Source organism: Leptonychotes weddellii, chromosome 3 (genome assembly GCF_054177405.1).
Source record: "Leptonychotes weddellii isolate Sample4059 chromosome 3, ASM5417740v2, whole genome shotgun sequence".
Lineage (NCBI taxonomy): Eukaryota > Metazoa > Chordata > Mammalia > Carnivora > Phocidae > Leptonychotes > Leptonychotes weddellii.
This window is the reverse complement of record NC_138371.1, coordinates 13,638,661-13,660,592: the sequence shown is the minus strand read 5'-3', so window position 1 is coordinate 13,660,592 and position 21,932 is coordinate 13,638,661. Positions and strand designations below refer to the sequence as shown.

Below are 21,932 nucleotides of genomic sequence, written 5' to 3'. Positions count from 1 at the left end.
AAAAAAAAAATCTCTACGGAGCAGACTCTCAGATTCCCTGCCCTAACTCTAGCAGCTTGTCGATTCCTGAGCAGAGCACAAGAGTTTTGCTCTTGGAAATTCTTGAGAAACTCTAAGCTCTGGAATACCAGGCCCAACAGAGAGAGATGGGGTGGAGAGGTGCCGCTAAAGCAGATTGAGGGACAGCCTCCATTTTGAATGGTAATTCCCATCCCCCTTCCCACACGAGGTTCCCATGATCCTCAGCAGCCAGCTTTCTATCACCCCAATAGGAGAATGGATGATTTCTCTCCAGGGAAACCCACCAACCCAAGACAGAAGACCACAGATTCCAGTTTTTGTGGTTCTCCATCTGCCACAATATACTGAGGTCTACCAATGAATAAACTGTCTATTTACACAGAGCTGCTGGTCAGCTTTTTAGTCTCAGTAACGGACATTCAAGAGTCACCAGAACTTTCAAGAAAGGCTTCAACAGGAGACATAACAAATGAGGAACGTGAGAGAGAGGGAACCGGTGGAAGAAAACTTCAGAAAACGGTAATTTATACCTTGAGAGAGATAAGAGAAAATTTTGTAACAATAAACAAGAACAGAATGCTGTGCAAAGAAGAGCGTTTAGAAAAAGAAAGTGACATAACTATAGAGCATGATGGGGGGAGGACAAAAATAGGCACCAGAATGTGTCAGGGAGCCAAATCCTCACACTGCATAGAAGAGAGCCAACAGATGAAGTCTTAAGGTAACAAATCAAGAAAGAGCAATTTAAGCATGTGATTTAGGGGCACCTAGGTGGCTCAGTCACTTAAGCGTCTACCTTCAGCTCAGGTCATGATCCCAGGGTCCTGGGATCGAGCCCCACATCGGGTCTGGACTCTCCTTCTCCCTCTGCCCCTCCCACCCCCCTGCTCATGCTCTCGATCTCACTCTCTCTCAAATAAATAAATAAAATCTTTAAAAAAAAATTTTAAGGGGCATCTGGGTGGCTCAGTTGGTTAAGTGACTGCCTTCGGCTCAGGTCATGACCCTGGAGTCCCTAGATCGAGTCCCACATCGGGCTCCCTGCTTGGCAGGGAGTCTGCTTTTCCCTCTGACTGACCCTCCCCCCTCTCTCATGTGCTCTCTCTCTCTCATTCTCTCTCTCTCAAATAAATAAATAAATAAAATCTTTAAAAAAGTAAATAAATAAAAATAAATTTTTTTTAAAAGCATGTAATTTAGAATGTAGATATAAATACATAAAGGAAAAGGTAAATGAGCTGAAAATGATTGACTCCAGAAGTGGGAATGGAGGGTGGGAGAGGTGAGGCAGGAGACTGCTGCTTTTCATTATAAGCCAGTACTTGGCTTGCTGATTTGATTTGCGAATCCGTGCATATGACAACAGTAAAATACATTCTAAAATTTTATTAGTTTTTATATTATTCTGGAATGGTTTATATATACCTTAAAATAAATAAAAATGTTAATATCTCATATCACAAAGATTACTTCTTCACAAGATGTTGACGTATAAATGTATGAGAAGCCTCTATGTGAAATAATTAGTGAGAAGATACACAGATGGGCCAGGGGGAAGAGGCAGTTTATGAGGGAGCTCACCGACTTAAGACATGAAGGCATTTGAAAGAGTCTGGGAACTTTTAGGAGGGAAAGTGAGAATTCCTATTTTAAGAAATCTGAGCAAACCATTATAGTCCAAACTGCCAAATATCTACAGAGAGTTGGCAGATGTTGTAGAAATCATAGATGCTGTTTTTTTTTAAATGTTTATTTATATATTTTAATAATAGGAAGTCATTTTGTTTGGATAATATTGGGAAATGAAGACGTGTTTTTCCCTTTAAGCTATAACCAGAAATGCTTTGCAGAGCAATAAGTCAGACACATACTAATTGACTTCTCAAAACTGTCTCGCTGACTAGCACTCGCTGACTGGCACCGCTAAATGGGTCAGAGACTTGCTTTCTCAGTCTTACTCTGAGCTAAGAGTGCCCACGTGTTCCAGTTCTGGCCAACGAACTCTAAGGGTGTCTGGTCAGGGGCCTCTGGCAAGTGCTTTTCACCCTCATAAGGAGTTGGTGAGTGAAAGAGAGATTCCACGTGATGCCTTTGGACAACGGGATGATGTCATTTTGGAGCTCTCATGCATCTTGAAACCACAAGGGCAAAGCCAAAGGAATTTCCAAAGGCACGGATCCAAAGCCAGGGCAGCAACAAATGTTGTGAACCAATACCAGTAATGAACTCCAGCCTCCCTGTTATGCAAGAATAAAAAAGAAAAGTTTTCTGTTTTGTGCGACAAAATCAGTCCTGTTTTCACCATTGGTCCAAGTATGTCATCATATTATATCTATAAATAACATTATGATTTCAGTGTCCCCTATTCAATAGGGCAGTCCCCTAATTACTATAGGGCAGCGTCCCTTACAGTAATTGAGTGAAGGAAGGTAAAATGACTCACTCACATCAACATGATCATTCCGTGACATTTGTACACGTGTATGAAAGTTTAAAACAGCTTTTCAAGAAGTGCTCCTTGACACACACATATTGTAGGTGTGATGACTTAGGGACTCACTCATCCCTGGGGGTTGCTTAGAGGGGCCTGGGGTGGTAGGCGTCTCTAGGACTGCTGATGCCCCTGGGGCAGTGAGAACTCCTTCTGGGCCACCTTGTCCACTTACCCTCAATGCCCTCTACAAATACAATCCTTAACTCTGAGTACCATTGAGTATGATGTGCCAGGAAACCATGCTCTAGGATTTACACATAGCGTTTATGTGCATTCTCTCTCTCGGTCTTTGCAGGAACATTGTGAAGTTATTCTGAATCTCATCCTCCAAATCCTCATCCTCGGTATAAACTGAGTCCCCGGATAAGTTAGATATTTGGGGATTAAAAAAGTCAGACATTGTACCACTACAAAAAGAACTTTACCCTATAAAACTTGATTTTTAAATTTTAATCTCCCATTCTGGGTTTGGGCCATTTTCACTTAATCAGTTGATTCCCTTGACAAATGCTCAGCAAGCACTTGCTGAGTACTTGGTATGTACTTAAAGGCCTAAGAGGAGAACATGCTAACCGAAATTCCCCGAAAAACAGCCCAGAAATAGGCAAAAATGAGAAAAGGGTTAAGCCTATTAGGTTGGCCTCTCAATTCTTACCATATGGGACCCATCTACCTGGCGTGATATCCTGTTGGTTCACATGGGTAAAGGCTGCTTTAAACAGTGAAAGAGAGTGAAGTTCAGGGGTGGTGAATGGCCAGAAAGACGTAAACCTCCTCCCCAGATCTTTCAGCATTAGCACCCCCAAAAACTATTATTATACAGGAAATAAAATTTACTTCTTGACTTCAGTCCCAATTAAAAAGAAACAGAAAACAGTAGAGTGTCCCAATGCACACGGCCATATTCATTATCCCCAGCTCTCCAGTCGTATTTCACACTTCCCTCCGAGTCTACTGGACAATAATGAACTTTGCTCAGAGGGGGTGGTGGGAGGAGGGAGCGAATGGGGTGATGTGGTGGAAGGATGCTTTGGCGACCACAGAGCTGAAAGCTGACAGAATGAGGGTGGTTCGCCCAGCTCAAATCTTTTTATTTGTGGCCCGTGGAGATGTGACGAGACCAGAAAAGCCAGAACAGAAGACAGTGGGCACATTGTTCTGCCGGACTGAGGGCCCGTGTGCTTCTGCACCGTTTGTTTCTTTGGCCTCCTGAACTCCACTAGATGGCATAGTACTTGTCCGCTGTGCCAGCCGCTTATGGTAAGGAAACGGGGAAGAGTCTGTGTGGGGAGCAGGCTGGGCTCCGTCCAAACATGTGTGGCATTTCTATTTGTTTCTTTAACTTCTGGGGCTGTTTGTCTGAGACCCTCAACTCTGGGGCCACGGCTGGCCAGACGTTTTATTTCCACTTGTGAACCAAGATGGTGGGGCTCCGGTAGGGAATGAGAGGGGCTTGGGGGACCAGAAGGCCGGTCTAAACTTCTCTTTATACACATGAGAAAAACAAAGCCCTAATGGGCCAAAGGAATTTCCGCAAATCCCTAAACTACTGAACGACAGAGGCCAGAAGTTGTCCCTGCTGGGGAGCCTGCTACTCCTGGGTCTGTGACCCTGGCCAAGAAACCTGACTTCTCCAAACTGAAGCGTTCTCATCTGTAGAGATTATAAAAGAACGTTTTCTATAGGGATAGGAGACGTAGTTGAGATTATGCACATAAAGAGCATGCTGGCAATGTTTGCTATACATTCATACTGCTTCCTAGCCTGTGTCTTTCCATTCAGTTCTGCACCTCTTTAGTGTGCTAATCTAACTGTGGGAATCACAATAAAAAGCATCCCATTTGCCAAAAATCATGGAACTATACCCAACAAAGTGTGATTTTTACTACACCGAAATTATAACTTAATACATGTGAGGTTTTTTTTTTTTAAAAAAGGCATTTATTCCATTTTAAACTATCAAGTCCCATTAAAATCATATAACCCTATCATTTATTTTTTTTTTTAAGATTTTATTTATTTATTTGACAGAGAGAGACACAGCGAGAGAGGGAACACAAGCAGGGGGAGTGGGAGAGGGAGAAGCAGGCTTCCCGCCGAGCAGAGAGCCCGATGTGGGGCTCGATCCCAGGACCCTGGGATCATGACCTGAGCCAAAGGCAGATGCATTAACAACTGATCCACCCAGGCGCCCCTAACCCTATCATTTGGCCTTTACACAGTTACGGGGGCCAACTTAAAACATGAAGGATAAAGGTATCAACTTAGAACAGAATTTAAGTACTTTCATCTTATTGTAAGTAGGGACCGACTGAGGTCAATGTGGGTGCAGTTATATATATTTGCCCAGAGGATGGGTTAAGTATTCAAAAAGCCTCAGCAGCCAATTAAAAAAAAAAAAAAGTGTCCTGTGGTTAGAGACAGTTTGTTTGGGTGGTTTTAAGGAAACTGCTGATTTTTTGTTATAGTTTATGTTTTTTTAATAAACAGAAAACTTGCATTTCAGGACTTGAACAATTTCCATGAACTCCAGAAGTTCTTTCTCTGAAGCTTTGTGAAGTCAGAATATATTTTCCTGCTTTCCTTTCTCCCAAGCAGACGTAACTTCACTCCTCTGGAAGCTCATGACATGTAAGGTTGTCACCAAGATCTACCCCACATCATAATTATTTGTTACTCTGTCTTATTTCCTCGTCTAGATTTTTAGCTTTTTGAGGTCAGGACTCTCTGAATAATGGTGCCATTCCTCATGGTGCCTAAGATTGTGCTTGCTGAGTGAATGAAAAAATTAATCATTGTTAACTGATAAGACAGAATTAAGAAGGAATGCATTGTTTCATTGAGAACTGAAGGAATGAAATAAGATCAACAAACAAAATGGTGTTTCATTATTGTTAACTGGTAGGGACAGCATAAAGAACAATATATTGTGTCGGAGGGAACTATAGGTCCTTGATTGAGTAAATAGACAATCTTCCATTAACACATCCATTATTTTTAAGTGAATGCTCCTGACTGAACCTGGAATCAGGACATCGGGACTATAATCTCAGCTCTGTGACTAGCAAACTGGGGGAACTTGGCCAAGTTACTTGAGCCTCTGCTTATCAGTTTCCTCCGCCATACGATGAAGGGATTGAAATCAACATTAGGGGGCGCCTGGGTGGCTCAATTGGTTAAGCGGCTGCCTTCAGCTCAGGTCATGATCCCAGGGTTCTGGGATCAAGTCCAGCGGCGGGCTCCCTGCTCAGCAGGGAGTCTGCTTCTCCCTCTCCCTCTGCCTGCCTCTCTGCGTACTTGTGCTCTCTCTCTCTCTGTCAAATAAATAAATAAAATCTTAAAAAAAAAAAAAGAAATCAACATTAGGTCATCACCAAAGTTCCTTCCAGTTTCAGCGCCCAGCAAGTGTGGGGCTGTCTGTGTCTGTCTCAGTGTTTGACTTCAACATTGTTTATTTTGCAAACTCTTTATTGATACTATAAACTAGATCTCCACATTATATTGAATTTGGAGGTCTTATCACTTTTATATCTCTCATACCTGTTCCATGAATTATAGTTTTGTTTTGTTTTTAGATAAAAGGGACATCTAGAGATTATCATAGCCAGGGATTTTGTTTTTTTTTTTTAATTAATTTATTTATTTGAGAGAGCGAGAATGAGAGAGAGAGAGTACATGAGAGGGGGGAAGGTCAGAGGGAGAAGCAGACTCCCCACCGAGCAGGGAGCCCGATGCGGGACTCGATCCGGGACTCCAGAATCATGACCTGAGCCGAAGGCAGTCGCCCAACCAACTGAGCCACCCAGGCGCCCTTTTTTTCTTTCTTTCTTTCTTTTTTTTTTTATAGCCAGGGATTCTGAATCTGAGGTGTCTAAACCCATGGGCTTTAAGGGCTCTATGAACCCCTAAAATCCTGCCACTCTTTATTGCTTTTCTCTACCTTCTTTTACTGAAAGCACTATCATTCTTGAAATTATCAGACATTTTAATTTTTTTATCAAGTCTGTGCCTGAGCTGCACACATGCGCACACACACACACCCCTAGACTATAAGCTCCAGGAGGAGACCACCTCATTCTGTCTTGTTCACCAATGCACCCCAGTGTCCCCAGAATGGGGCCTGGCACTCAGCAGTTGCTCAATAAACATTTGTTGACTGAATAAATGTGTAAACCAAAACTAAGCTGATTATTTTGGAACCAATCTAATTCACTATCCCATCCCCAAACCCACAAATCCAATTCCAAATTCTTTAAAAATGTGTAATTTCTGAAGATTGTAACAAAAGAGAGTGGGATATATCCCAAATACACATCAAACGTCCCCCAAACCCTCTTTACCCATTCATCTGTCCCACATTTTATACAAGGCAGGGGTCTTGAACTTCCTTTTCTCTTTCTTCCCCAATCTCTGACCCATACTGCCTCCCTCATCTTCCTCATTTCTTCTCTCCCCCCTCTATACCCTGGCCTATTCTTTAAAAAAAAACTGAGATATAATTCTCACACAATAAAATTCACTATTTTAAGGGGTACAATTCAGTGGGTTTTGTATACTAACAAGGTTGTACAATGATCACCACAAATGCCAGAACATTCTCATCACCCTATAAAGAAACTGGTACCCATAAGCGGTCGTTCCCCATTATCCCTTTCCTCAGCCCCCTGGCAGCCAGTTATCTCTTGACTCTATCTGGATTTACCCCTTCTGGACATTTCACACAAATAGAATCATACGGTATGTGGCCTTTTGTGGCTTCTTTCAGTCAGTGTGACGTCTTCAAGGTTCATGTGTATGTAGCGTGTGTCTATCCCTTATTCCTTTTTATGGCTGAAGAATATTCCATTGTATGGATTTACCACACTTTGTTTATCTGTTCATGAGAGTATGGCCATTTGGGTTGTTTCTTCTCCTTGGCTATTAGAAATAATGTTGTTATGAATATTCATGCACAAGCTTTTCTGTGAACAGGTTTTTCTGTGTTTTCAATTGTCTTGGGGACTATACCTAAGAGTGGAATTGCTGGGCATAAGAAAACTCCTCCCAAATTGTTTTCCATAGCTGCTGAAACACATTTACATTTTCACCATCAGTTAGAGGCCTTCAGATTTCTCCACATCTGTGCCAACAGTGGCTATTGTCCACCTTTTTTTTTTTTTTTTATCATGGCCATCCTCCTGGGTGTCAAGTGGTATCTCATGGTGGTTTTGATTTGCATTTCCTTAGTGACTAATGATACTGAGCATCTTCTCATGAGCTCATTGGCAATTTGTATACCTTTGTTAGGGCTATTTCTAGTCAAGTCTTCTGCCCATTTTTAAATCGGGTTATTTGACTTTTTGTTGTTAAATTGTAAGAGTTCTTCATATACTCTAGATACAAGTCCTTTGTCAGAGATATGATTTGCAAATATTTTCTCCCATTCTGTAGGTTTTTTCACTTTCTTGATGATGTCCTTGGAAGCAAAAAAGTTTGTAATTTTGGTGAAATACATTTTATCTACCCAGATCTATTCTTACTTACCTTCCACATTAGCACCCTGACCCTTAGGTAAGTCAACCTAGCCTCTCTTGTTACTTCCAATTCTTCTTTCTACACTTTAGCCTGATCTGTATAACAAAGGCCCCAAGAGAAGTAGAACAAACACACTGTCTTCTTCAGAGTGTGAAATGAGGAGGAAAGTCTGTGACCTCCTATTTTGTCATATTATTGTCCCTTTAGGATATTCAAAAATACGTAGGCACCATGTTTACCTTTCTGAGGATATGGCCTATATATTTATTTTATCAATTTTCAAAGCTACCTTAAATGCCAAGAATATTTTTTAAAAAATGCATCTAGCTTCATTCCCTTGTTTTACAGGAAAATGAGACTTAGAGCAGTTGAATGATGTGGCCAAGGCCACCCAGCTTATTGGTGACAGTTCTGTAGACATTCAGGTTTCCTTATCGTCACCACCCTTCCCCCCTCAGTACTATCTCAGGGTATCATGCTATCTATAGAATTTCCATATGGCAGATGGATTCCTCTTGGAGCAGCATATTAATCCAGCACCAACATTTTATCACATATTTATTCATCAGAGACAGAGGCTAGGCCAGACTGACCTGGAAGGGTGTGTGGGAGCTGGGGAACAGGACGGGTCTAGGTGGGGTGCAGAAGCATCCATCCTGAGACTTCCCTAAGAAGGTGGTATGCCTGGATGGAGTTCATACTGGAAAGTCACAGAACAAAAAAGATGGGGGAATGATGGTGAAGGTGAACCACTTTCCCTGGGCTTTGCTGGAAACAAACTGAAGATTGAAATCATGGAAGCACATGTACCAAGGAGTGGACAAGAAATCAGAGAAGTTGGACGACTAAGCAAAGTGGGGGAACAAAAAAGTATAATTGATAACCGTAATGCTCTCTTCTCCCACCTAGACAATTACAGAAATTTCTTTGAATGCTACAGTGGAAAAAAAAAGAAAGAGAAACTTTTAGAAACTTTCTGGTTGATTTTTTTACTTCTGGACTTTTTTTTGCCATCAGCAAAGAAATTTCTAAATGCTTAGAGGGGCATCAAGGTTAATACTTTGGCTAAAAGTTTTAGTTAATGATACTGTATCAATATTAATTTTCTGGCATTGGTAATAGTACTCCATTTACGTACAATGTCAGTGTAAGTGGAGGCTGCATGAAGGGGACATAGGAATTCTCTATTTTTTTGGTAACTTTTCTGTGTATCTAAAATGATCTCAAAATAAAAAGTTAAAAATTTTTTAAAAATTGGCTTGATTTAGGGGCGCCTGGGTGGCTCAGTCGTTAAGCGTCTGCCTTCGGCTCAGGTCATGATCCCAGGGTCCTGGGATCGAGCCCCGCATCGGGCTCCCTGCTCAGCTGGGAGTCTGCTTCTCCCTCTCCCTCTCCCCCTGCTTGTGTTCCCTCTTTCGCTGTGTCTCTCTCTGTCAAATAAATAAATTTAAAAAAAAAAATTAAAAAAAAAATTGGCTTGATTTAGAATTATCAACGATAGCCAAACTATGAAAAGAGCCCAATGTCCATCAACTGATGAATGGATAAAGAAGATGTGGTATATATATACAATGGAATATTAACCATAAAAAAGAATGAGATCTTGCCATTTGCAATGACATAGATTGAGGTAGAGATATCATGCTAAGCAAAATAAGTCAGCCAGAGAAAACACCAGAAACATGACTTCACTCATATGTGGAATTTAAGAAACAAAACAGATGAACATGGGGGGCATGGAAAAAGGCAAACCGGGAAATAGACTCTTAACTCTAGAAGACAAACTGAGGGTTACTGGAGGGGATTTGGGTGGGGGAACAGGTTACATAAGTGATGGGCATTAAGGAGGGCACTTGTAATGAGCGCTCCTGAAACTAACATTACACTGTATGTTAAGTAACTGGAATTTAAATAAAAAATTGAAAAATAAAAAAAATTGGCTTGATTTTTTAGTTTTTTTGTATTTCCAGAAACGCATATTTTAGCAATACATTCTTTATGGGCTTGTAATGCAAAATATTAACTAATAACTGAACATAACAAATTTTATTAAACTTACATGTTTATTTTATATTTTTTTAATATTTTGAGTAGGTGGTATATTTCTAACATTCAAAAATTTTAAATATTAAAGGATATTCAGTGAAAACTTTATCTCTACTTTCAGCCACCCAGCTGGTGTGTGCCCTTCCAGAGAGATTTCATATATATATATCAGGGTTCTCCAGAGAAACAGAACCAATAGAATATATGGCAGCCCCCCTCATCCTCAGGGTGTATGTTCCAAGACCTGCAGGGATTCCAGAAGCCACGGATAGTACCAAACCCTATATATACACTGTTTTTTCTTATACAGTTTAATTTATAACTTAGGCATAGTAAGAGATTAACCACATAACTAATAATAAAATGGAATAATTATAACAATATATTGTAATAAAAGTTATGTGATTGTGGTCTCTCTTTCTCTCAAAATGTCTTATTGTCCAGTCCTCACCCTTCTTGTGATGATGCCAGATGAGAAAAGGCTACCTGATAAGATAAAGTGATGTGAATGATGTAGGCACTTCGACGCACGTAGCGTTAGGCTATTACTAACTTTCTGCCAATATATTCTTTCTGGAGCACCTCTTTTTTTTTTTTCTTTCTTAAGATTTTTATTTATTTATTTGACAGAGAGAGAGAGAGAACCTGGGGAGGGGCAGCAGGAGAAGCAGGCTCCCCGCTGAACATGGAGCCGGGACTCGATCCCAGGACCCCGGGATCATGATCCGGGCCGAAGGCAGATGCTTAACCGACTGAGCCACCCAGGAACCCCTGGAGTACTTCTTTTTTTTTTTTTTTTTAAAGATTTGATTTATTTATTTGACAGAGAGAGACAACGCGAGAGAAGGAACACAAGCAGGGGGAGTGGGAGAGGGAGAAGCAGGTTCCCGCTGAGCAGGGACGGGACTCGATCCTAGGACCCTGGGATCATGACCTGAGCTGAAGGCAGATGCTTAATGACTGAGTCACCCAGGCGCCCCACCCCTGGAGTACTTCTTAAGGGACTCAATATCTACCTGACATTTCTGTCCCTTCCAGATCACCTCGACTGACTTCTATGAACTTGCTGAAAGGAGAAGTAACAGCCCAACCACACATCACTTAACTGAGGGAGTGTTTTACTTTTATTTAAGCAAGAAAAAAAGGTATTTGTGTTTCAAGGGCAGGCATCTCCACTATCCAGGCCTTCAAATTACATATTAAATACATATTCTAGGCCTTTTCTTACCTACTACTATGGCTCCTTCAGTGTCAGAGATCCTCCCAATCTTTTAAAAATCATTTTAAGGGCGCCTGGGTGGCTCAGTTGGTTAAAAATCATTTTATAGGGGTAGAGGGGAGCAGAATAATAAATAAATAAATAAATAAATAAATAAATAAATAAATAAATATCATGTTGTCAGTGATCCACTTTTCGCCAGACATGTTTTCCATCTCTCATTTTGCTGAGTTCTAAAACCTCTTAAATGGTTTATTTCCAGGATTATCTATTACTTTATTAGATGGCATTTTTAAATTTTTATTATTTCTTAACGTAATACTCTTCCTCCAGACCGTGCCCAGGAAAGCATTTCTTTTCTTCATCAGTAGGGCACAAATGATAGATTTTCTAGTGGAAAACACTACCCACTCCCTTTTAGGGAACTCCCCCCCATTGCAATTGTGATGCAGAAGTGACTTGAGTCATTTCCTTTTCCTTTTTTTTTTTTTTTTCCGGTAAGTAACAGTTCCTTCTTGTTCTCATCACATCAGTTCCTTTAATACAGGAAGGCCGCCTCTCCAAGTGGGCTCGTGTGCCCATTGGTCAGGCAAACCATCTGTTGCAACTGCTCCTCCAATTGCCAGTGATGAAGCATTTGGGAGATGAGTCTGCTGAACTTGAGATGACCAGAACAGTATGGAATTCATGCCTTTGTGACACGAGTTGCTGGGTCAAGCTAGCATGGGGGGAAAATAAGACTATCACAGAACAGAGAGTGTTAAAGGAAAAGTTTATTTCTCTTTATTAGCTGTGGTTATTGTGCATTTTCCATCTCTTTGGACCCACACCTGCCATGATTGCCCATGCTAGAAAACTAGGAAACAAAGCTGAGAACACAAGGAAAGTTGTGGTTTCCTGTTTAGCATCCTCTTTTCATAGCTATTTAATTTGTGCATTGAATTCACAGTGACATATTCCAATTCCATATTCTCTGTCAAATTGTAACAACACTTGGAGATCGTTCCTCCAGAGATCACTGATGTTCTCCTCAATCCTTGAAGCATCTTGTTTGGTAGATAACTGAAGAACGCCCAACTTTGGCACAGATAGAAATCTTTGGGCTCAGAAGAGCTAAGGGATTGACTCCAGGTTGGTGTGTTAGTTTCCCAGGGTTGCCATGACAAAGTACCACAAAACTGGGTGCCTTCAAACAACAGATTTCATTGTTTCCCAGTTCTGGAGGTGAGAAGTCCAAAACTGAGGTGTTGGCAGGGCCGTGCTCCCTCTGAAGCCTAGAGGGGAGAGCTTCTTCTGGCTTCTGTTGGTGACCAGCAATCTTCAGTGTTCCTTAGCCTGTGGTGACATCAGTCTGATCTCTGCCTGTCATCACATGCTGATCTCCTTGTATGTCTCTGTCTAGATTTCCTTCCTCTTATAAGGACACCAGTCATATTGGATGAGGGACCATCCTAATGACCTCATCTTAACTTGGGTACATCTGTAAAGGCCCCATGTAACATCACACTCACAGGTACAGGAGTTAGGGTTTCACGATATTTTTGGGTGGGGGGAGTTGGAGGGGAGGGGACATTACTTAACCCCTAACGGTTGGGTAAGAAATCTGGTGCAGCATTGGGAAAATATTGACTGCCAAACCACTATTTCTTTTTTTTTTTTTTAAAGATTTTATTTATTTATTCATGAGAGACAGAGAGAGAGAGAGAGGCAGAGGGAGAAGCAGGCTCCCAAGGAGCAGGGAGCCCGATGCGGGACTCAATCCCAGGACCCCGGGATCATGACCTGAGCCGAAGGCAGACGCTCAACCATCTGAGCCACCCAGGCGCCCCAAACCACTATTTCTTAAATTGGTTCATATACATGTCCCCTGAACCCCTTGTTAAAACATGGTTTCCCATTCAGTAGGTCTGAGAGGGGGTCCTGAGAATATGCATTTCTAACGTACTACTAAGAATGCCAATGCTAGTCCAAGAGCACATCTAGGAGTAGCAAGAATCTACTCCTGCGCTGTCCAACACCGTAGCCACTTGTCCATGTGGATATTTAAGTTTAAAATTGAATGAAGATTCGATTATATAAACAAATTCAATCCCTTAGTCTCATTGGCCATGTTTCAAGTGCTCAATAGACACGTGTGACTAGTGGCTACCATACTGGATGGCGTGGATATAAAACATTTCCAGCATCACAGAATGTTCTACTGGATAGTGCTACTCTAGATCAGTGGTTCTCCAAGGAGATCCGAGGGCCACTTGGGAAATTGCTACTCATGAATATTCTCAGGTCCCACCCAGATCCACTGAATTGGCAAGTCTGGAATTGGAGCCTGTAGCATGTGTGAATAAGCCCTCAAGTTGACTCTGTAGGCACGTGCTCAAGTTTAAGAACCAGTTCTCTTTGGGTGATTTTTTTTTTCTTTTTATAGGGACATAATAAGGATCTAAAACACTTGATTGTGACTGCAAAAAGGTCAGTGACTCAGGTTATCAAGAGGCATAATTACCCTCTTTTAATATCAGCTGTGAAGAAGTACCTTAATTGGTCCTCTTTTGGCCCAATCTGCCCCCAACAGAGCTTGAGACAAGAACTTTCATGCAGATAGTTTATTTGGGGATTTGGCCCCAGGGAACAGGAGCATGAAGAAGATGAAAGTTAACGCAAGGGTGCATCATTGAGTTGGTTGCTGCTCATCCCACTGAGAACCCTCTGGGGAACCTTGCAGGCTGGGTCACCGTGTTGCCCAACTGAAAAAGGGGAAATTACCAACATCCTCCATTGGTCAAGGACCATACTGGAAAGTGTTAATTTTCTCACACTTTCAGTTTTGTTCATGCACCAGAATTGGCAAGTGGACTCCAGCAGGAGTCCCATAGGCACATGTGGAGCAGAGAAGTTGGGACAGAAAGCCGGAAAGGCATGATGCGACTGAGGCTAGGTAGGTATCAGGTGGTTGCAGCAACAGTAAGGCAAAGATGCAGACCAAGTTGAGATGAGGCATAAAAAGCATCCAACGCATTCCCTGAAATGGGATCCTTACAGCAATTTGAAAAAGAGGTGAGGGGCGCCTGGGTGGCTCAGTTGGTTAAGCATCCCACTCTAGGTTTCGGCTCATGTCATGGGATTGAGCCCCATGGTGGGTTCTGTGTTCAGCGGGGAGTCAGCTTCAGATTCTCTATCCCTCTGCCCCTCACCCCACTCTCTCTCTCTGAAATAAATAAATCTTAAAAAAAAAAAATAAAGCACAGGGAGGGAGAGTCAAAAAAGCCTTTTCTTTTATTCAAGGATAGTTTATAAAAATCTCTGCCACCGAAATGTTCACCAAGTCTGTAAAGATGCCTGCCACGGAGCAGGCACTCAGTGTAGTTACTCACGTCCTTCCATTTCCTTCCTCCGCCTCTCATTCTGAGACTTCTAACATTAAGGAATCTGAAAACTCACTCTTTGTCCCACATCAATATTATGAGCCATTCCCAGTATGTCTCTTAGCAGAAGAGAAGAATAGCAATTCTTGATGTTCATTTGTCATGGAGAGTGCCTTCAGAGGACCGTGATTGTCACGCCATCCTGGGGCCGAATCCTGAAGAGCTGTGTGAAACCCAGCACACTGCCCACGCCCTTTGAGGTTTTGACTGTGTAATTTAACCTTAAGAGTCTCTGAAACAATGTTTTGCTGTATGATCCAACCAATGGCATCAAGACCTTCATAATTAGGGAAGCTGAGCTGGTGGTGGAGTCTTCATAGGGGCTAATCATTATACTACAGGAATTTGGTCAATAGCCCTTTGCCCTTTAGGCTCTGAAAGCAGTGGTTGGTGGCAGGCTCCCAGCTTCCAACAAACATATACTTCCTTTTCTGCCTTTCCAGCCTCAGATTTTCTTTCTCTCTTACTCATACATGTACTGTGGGGCATGCACCTGGTGCCCCTACTGTTTACCGACTAAGTACTGGGCCATAGAGGCAACTTCCAGGAGCTTCTCTTTCTCCATCTGCAAACTGAAGATGAGAAGTTCTGCCTTCCAAGCCTTTGTAACAACTGAGACCATATATGTGAAAGGTCTTTATCCGGGAGCTATATTCACACTCTACTCCAGATTCTTCTAGTTCTTTCCCTTTTTGTCTTTTTCCATCCCTCCTTTTCCCCCTTCTCTTCTTTCTCTTCCTCCACCTCCCTCTCCGTGTTCCCCTTTTCAGTTTTCCTCCTGACTGGCCTCTCCTATGGGCTGCATGGCAGACTTTCCTTCATGTCACTTGTGAAACATGGTTGTAGATTTCTTATCAGAAAAGATGGTGGAAATGGAGCAGGACCCTACTTGACCATTTCATCTGCAAAGCCTAAGAGGAAATAAGAATGAGGGCTGTTAAAAAAATATAAGGAGCTTCCTGTCATCCAGTTTGGTAACTTTGATACATCCCGTTCAGAAAAATACACTCTCCCGACTCAGATGATCCTCTAATGTGGGCACCAGCTGCCCACTGAGGGTCGGGTCAGTAGGCAGAAGAGCAGGAGTAGGAAACAGGCGGCCTCCATCTAAACCTGCCCCACTGACCAGTTGTACGCTGCCCAAGGATTTTAAATGGAAACTTGCTCATATAAATCCCAGTTCCTACTGTCTCTTGAAAAATGAGAAAACCTGGCAATACTGGGTCCACATTTCTTCATGGCAATGATTGTCAGGAGATGGGTTGTAGGTGTACTTACTAGAAAGGGCACTCACGTTCTCTACTTTACCCCCATCCCTGCTACTTCCTGTTGTAAACACTTGGCTGACGTCACTTATTTATGTTACCTGTCTGGTCCCCTGAAAGCATTTGGGTTCAGGAGATCTGTGTTCTCCTTTCCCTAAAGGCTGTTCTGCAGGACTATGAAGGTAGGGGATGTAGAGGAAAGTAGGACCAGAGAGAAGACACTCTGGGCTTCTTTTTTTTTTTTTTTTTAAGATTTTATTTATTTATTTGAGAGTGTGCGAGCGCACGTGAGGGGGGTGCAGAGGGAGAGGGAGAAGAAGACTCCCTGCTGAGCAGGGAGCCGGAAGTGGGGCTCGATCCCAGGACTCCAGGGAACATGACCTGAGCCGAAGTCAGAGGCTTAACCAGCTGAGCCACCCAGGCGCCCCTCTAGGCTTCTTTTTAATTGCAGTAAAATATACACAACACAAAAGTTGTTATTTAACCATTTTTAAGTGCCCAATTCAGTGGCATTAATTACATTCACAGTGTTGTGCAACCATCATCACTATATTTCCAAAACTTTTCACTACCCTAAATAGAAACTCTGTGCCCGTTAAGAGGAACTCCCCATTCCTCCCCATTCACTCAGTTTCTGGTAACCTCCAGTCTACTTTCTGTCCCTATGAATTTGCCTATTTTAGGTGCCTCATGCAAGTGTAATCACACAATGTCTGCCCTTCTGTGTCTGGCTTATTTCATGTAGCAGGTTGTTTTCAAGGTTTCTCCGTGTTGTAGCAGGTGTCCATACTTCGTTCCTTTTCATGGCTGAATAAAATGCCATTGTACAGATATAGCACATTTTGTTTATGCATTCATCCATCAGTTGACACTTGGGTTGCTCCCACTTTTTGGCTCTTGTGACTAGTGCGGCTTTGAACATGGGTGCACAAAGATCTGTTCGAGTCTCTTTCAATCCCTTAGGATATATATCTAGGAATGGACTTGTGATCACCTGGCAATTCTAAGTTTAGCTTTTTAAGGAACCACAAACTGTTTTCCATGGTGACCACATCATTTTACATTCCTACCTCTGAACTTGAAACAACCAATCGTATTCAACTGGAAGAGAGTTGTATTTACTTCATTGTTCTACCCCGTTTTTCTTAAGAAGCACAAGACACTGTTGGCTTTTTAGGGCGCCTGGGTGGCTCAGTCAGTTAAGTGACTGCCTTCAGCTCAGGTCATGATCCCAGAGTCCCAGGACCGACTCCCAGGATTGAGTCCTGGATCGGGCTTCCCACTCAGCAGGGAGTCCACTTCTCCCTCTGACCCTCCCCACTCTTGTGATCTCTCTCTCACTCTCCCTCAAATAAATAAATAAAATCTTAAAAAAAAAAAAAGAAGAAGAAGTACATGTCCCTGTTGGCTTTTCAAAAGACCACCAGAGAGACCTGTTGACCAATCAAAGCCATTTTACTAAGCCTATTACAGAAAGATGGATTACTGTATCTTTAAAGGTTTTAACAGAGCCCTGGAAAGGTAAAGTCAGTGGATATGCCTGGTCTTGGCGACTTTAAGGCAGGTCTTGGAAGCTGAGTCACTGGTTGGCATTGGTAACTTTGGATTGGTGGGCACAATGAAGTGAGGGTCTTGAAGCCGGTCTTCCTAAAAAAGCCGTTGGTCTTGATGAGTAAGCTCTTCTAGTTCACACATAGTCTTATCTTCCAGAAGCAAGTGTTTATTTACTGGAGTTTTTGCCATGGGGACAATATGGCCCATCCCAGTATTGTTTAACACAGGCACAGGACATCCCATTGGTTTCCATCCTCCCAGGTGAGGAGGGACGAATCTGTACTTTCATATCACAGACTCACGGAGTGGAAGGCACAACAGGAACAGGAGGGATGTAAGGACCGTCGGTGAAAGAGCTGGGGTGAGCTGTCGGCTGACAGTTGTAACCCTTCAGGCCAGTCCTCTAAACCTAGATCAGGATGAATTTCTGGACTCTTTGCTTGAATCCTAACTTGTGAATGCTTTGTTTTAATATTATATAAACTATATGCCCAACGTTCTCAGTCTTGTCAGCCGTGGAGGTAACGGGTCTTACCTCCTTCCGTCAGTCAGAAAACTAACACACACACACACACATACACACACACAGAGTCCCTTTCTTGCCCACATCCTCCTAACCTCCACTTAGTCAAAAACTGACAAAGAGCAATGAGAAAAACTGGGGCACCTTCACAAGACTCGGCATTGTTTAGAAACACAGGACAAACTAGCACATTTGTTCACTTTAATCTGATGGGTAGTTGTGTGAGGTGATGTTGTTTTAATCCTTACAATAAGTTTTATGTATTGAAATTCCTACATTTTAAAATAATAAAATCAGAAATTCATAACAGCTTTTTAACAAAAGGTCCACACACAACGATGGGCTAGATTTTGTGTTAAATATGACTTCGAGGTTTACAACAGTCCGTTGGAACAACCAGTGAGAAGTCGAAGAAAATCGTATTCATCAGAATTCCTCCTGGGAAAACACTTTGTTTATTGGAAAGAAAGATTTTGATAAGCACCTTGGTCTGGGAGGGTGGGATCCCAAGAACACTACTAAATAGCTGTAATAACATTAGTCAACTGCTTCTTACGGTGCCTGAATTCTGTTAACAGGAGGCCAGTGGTGCAGCTGAGTTATGAATGGTTTTGTGTGTGTCAGTTTGAGAGTAGAAACAAGAGGAAAGCAGAATTTCTCCGTGTAATAGAAAGAGAAGACCAGGCAAGGTGGGGCATTGCTAGAGGAAGGAGAGAGAGAAAGACAATTGTCAGCCATGGTACATCAAAGGGCAGATGGAAACGACAGAGTTAATATTTGCTGTAAGGTATATGATTGCAAAATCTAGGCCAAAGTTTCTCACCCTCAGCACTGTTGACATTTTAGGCCACATACTTGTTTGTTGAGGGGGCTGTCCTGTGCGCTGTGGCAGGCTGAGCAGGCATCCCCGGCCACTGACCACCAGACGTCAGCAGCATCTTCCCCGTTCCATCTGTTGTGACAACCAAAAATGTCTCTGGGCATCACCACATGTCCCCCTGGAAAGCAAAATCATCCCTGGTCGAGGATCACTGTGTTATATCTTTAGCAAAGTCGACTTTGCTCATGGGGAACGGAAGGCCAACAAGATGAATGTGCTAGTGGGAAACAGGAAGGGACTGTCGGCTGACGTCCCTGGGACGCTTTATTCCTGTACTAATGTTGTCCACCTGAGCCCAGCCTGCACGCCTTCAAGTTTCTAATCAACAGTCTGACACCTGTTGCAAAGGCAAGATGAAACAGAGTTAGATCTTATGAGGGTTCCTAATTCCTCTGTGCCTCTTGCTAACTTCAAACAGTCCTTTATGACAGCATTTTACCTTATTCCTTAACACCTGCATTTCGGTTTCCTTTGTAGGCTGAAAGATTTTCTGTTACCATAACTGCCCCACACAGTGTCTAAAATATCCTAAGCCTAAAGTCGCACACTGCCAGCCCACACACCTTACTTGGCCTGTGGCTATGTCTTATTTAGCTCTTTTAAACGTTGAGGATGTTGACATTAACATAGAGTTTCACAGCTTTTCTGGAAGAATCATAAGATGGTTCAACAGTAGACTAACACAGCCACGTTAGCAGGGATCTGTAATTCTTGGAACTGAAAATCAGCTTCCTCGTTAGAAGAGGTACCCACTTTTGCAGAGTTCTCTCCATCCTCTTGGTACTGCGGCTGCGCCTTGTCTCTGTTAACTGGCCTGGCCCCTGAAGGTATGTGAGTTTTCAACCACTAGTATAAGTGCCCCTAAAATGTTGACAATAGCTGGTCTTTGATTTCACATTAGGTGTCCTGATATTGTATGGTGAGGAAAGAAAGAAACGAAGATCACCAGATAACAGTTTGAAACAAAGCTGAATTTATTCATTGACCTGACCAAGGAGAACGGCCTCACTCACGGGCAAAATCAGCAGGTCTTTCTGAACAAAAATGGAAAGGGCTAGATATGTGTCAAATATGTACTGAGTATGAGTCTGATGCCTCCTGAGACAGATTGTAAATTCCTCTTTGCAACTGGACATTGCACAGAACAAGACGAAAGTTCTGGAAGGGAACCATAACAGACTCTGTGAGGTGCAAGTCAGCTTAGAGCCATGTAAATCTGAATGTGCAGGCTGAGGACCGCTAGAGAATTGTTTAACAGTGGCGAATAATAGTAATTTTTTTTTTTAGAATTTATTTATTTATTTGAGGGGGAGGGGCAGAGGGAGAGGGAGAGAGAATCTCAAGCAGACTCTGCACTGAGCGCAGAGCCGGACACGGGGCTCGATCCCTTGACCCTGAGATCACCACCCGAGTTGAAATCAAGAGGCAAACACTTAACTGATGGAGCCACCCAGGTGCCCCAATACTCACTATTATTCAGACAGTCAGGTGGTTATCTGAATGACTGAGACAAAAGGTCTCCCGGGGTCTCGTTTGATCGTCAACACTGGTCCTTTCTTTCTGGATCACTAAGAACATCTTAGTGATGTTAGTCGGAGCCATTCAGTGGGTTGGAGTTGGGCTCCTTGAGTCCTGAGCCCATTCTCTTTTTGCACCTCTGGGGAATTTCCCTGGCCCTGGAATTTCCCAAGCACAGCACTAGCGCATTATACCAAGCAGACTCTCCCAGCTCCACAGGGAAATTAGGTCAGGCTGGGTATCTCCTGAAACAGGACTTTCATTTTCTCCAGGCAATGTGATAAATCAGTCAATCTCATGCCCATGGATTTTGGACATTAAAATAAGTTATTGCTCTATCAGTGGACCTGCTTTTAGGCACACACATCAAAACAAGCTTCATTCCCCTTGATCAGTAGTTGACAGGATGATTAATAACCACTTGACATTTTAAAAGTGAATTCTCAAGGCATGACAAATAGATGGAAATACTAACCAGTCAGCATGTTTACAAAGTACTTGTCTCCCGTGAATCTAGTAATGTGACAGTCTTTTTGATTTGGTTTACTAGATTATTAAAACATCTTTTCCTGAAGAAAGAGAGAAAAGGAACCCCTCTAAGATGTTATAAGTACAATTGCATTAAAGGAAATGAAATTTGATCTGTTTGGATAGCTTATGGCTTCTAGCGACTTGTTAAATGTTTTAAAGTTCCTGTCCTTAATATCCCGTTCCTTTAAATTTTTTTATTGTGGTAAAATATATATAAAATTTTCCATTTTTACTATTTTTAAGTGTATAGTTCAGTACCCTAATTTATTTCTTTTTAAAACCGCTATTTTGCTAATAAAAAATTGTGGAAGACAAATTCATTTAGGTCTAGTTTCACCTCTGTAAATGGGGACCCAATCTATGCCAGGAAAACCCTATGCCCCAATTCTTTCCCCCTCAAAAGCCTCTGAAATTAAAGAGGTAAGACCATGGCTAAGTATAGACTTTATAGATTCCACTATTTGTGAGAAACAGAACTCCAGGGGCACCTGGGGGGCGTGGTCTGTTAAGCATCTGACTCTTGGTTTCAGCTCAGGTCATGATCCCAGGGCCGTGAGATCAAGCCCCTGCATTGGGCTCCATGCTCAGTGGGGAGTCTGCTTGAGATTCTCTCTCCCTCTCCCCACTGCCCCTTCCCCCTCTCTAAAATAAATAAGTAAATCTTAAAAAACAACAACAACAGAACTTCAGTTACTCTTCTCTTTTCAAATCCAAAATGGGGTGGTTAGATTATGTAGAAAGAATAAGATATTGAGATCTGGTGAGATGAAAAACGTTAAAGTCAAGTGAAGAAGCCATGCCCAGTTTATCAACTATTGGTTGATAAGTTTTAATCTATCTTATTTGTATGGTTTCTAAAAATCACAAAGAATGAAGGGCGCCTGGGTGGCTCAGTCGTTAAGCGTCTGCCTTCGGCTCAGGTCATGATCCCAGGGTCCTGGGATC

The 21,932-nt window shown here is 42.3% G+C and overlaps 1 protein-coding gene across 7 annotated transcripts in view; it reads left to right on the top strand.

Moving 5' to 3' along the window:
• MOGAT1 (monoacylglycerol O-acyltransferase 1) overlaps positions 1-21,932 on the top strand; it is a 94,388-nt gene that overhangs the window by 42,528 nt on the left and 29,928 nt on the right. The window contains exon 7 of one of the 7 annotated variants that reach the window (XM_081813506.1): positions 11,114-11,288. The exons of the other annotated variants lie outside the window; for them this stretch is intronic. Within the exon in view, the coding sequence (XP_081669632.1) occupies positions 11,114-11,180 (67 nt within the window). The 3' untranslated portion in view covers positions 11,181-11,288. Of the gene's footprint in view, positions 1-11,113; positions 11,289-21,932 lie in introns of those variants that run through there. 7 annotated transcript variants of the gene reach the window in all.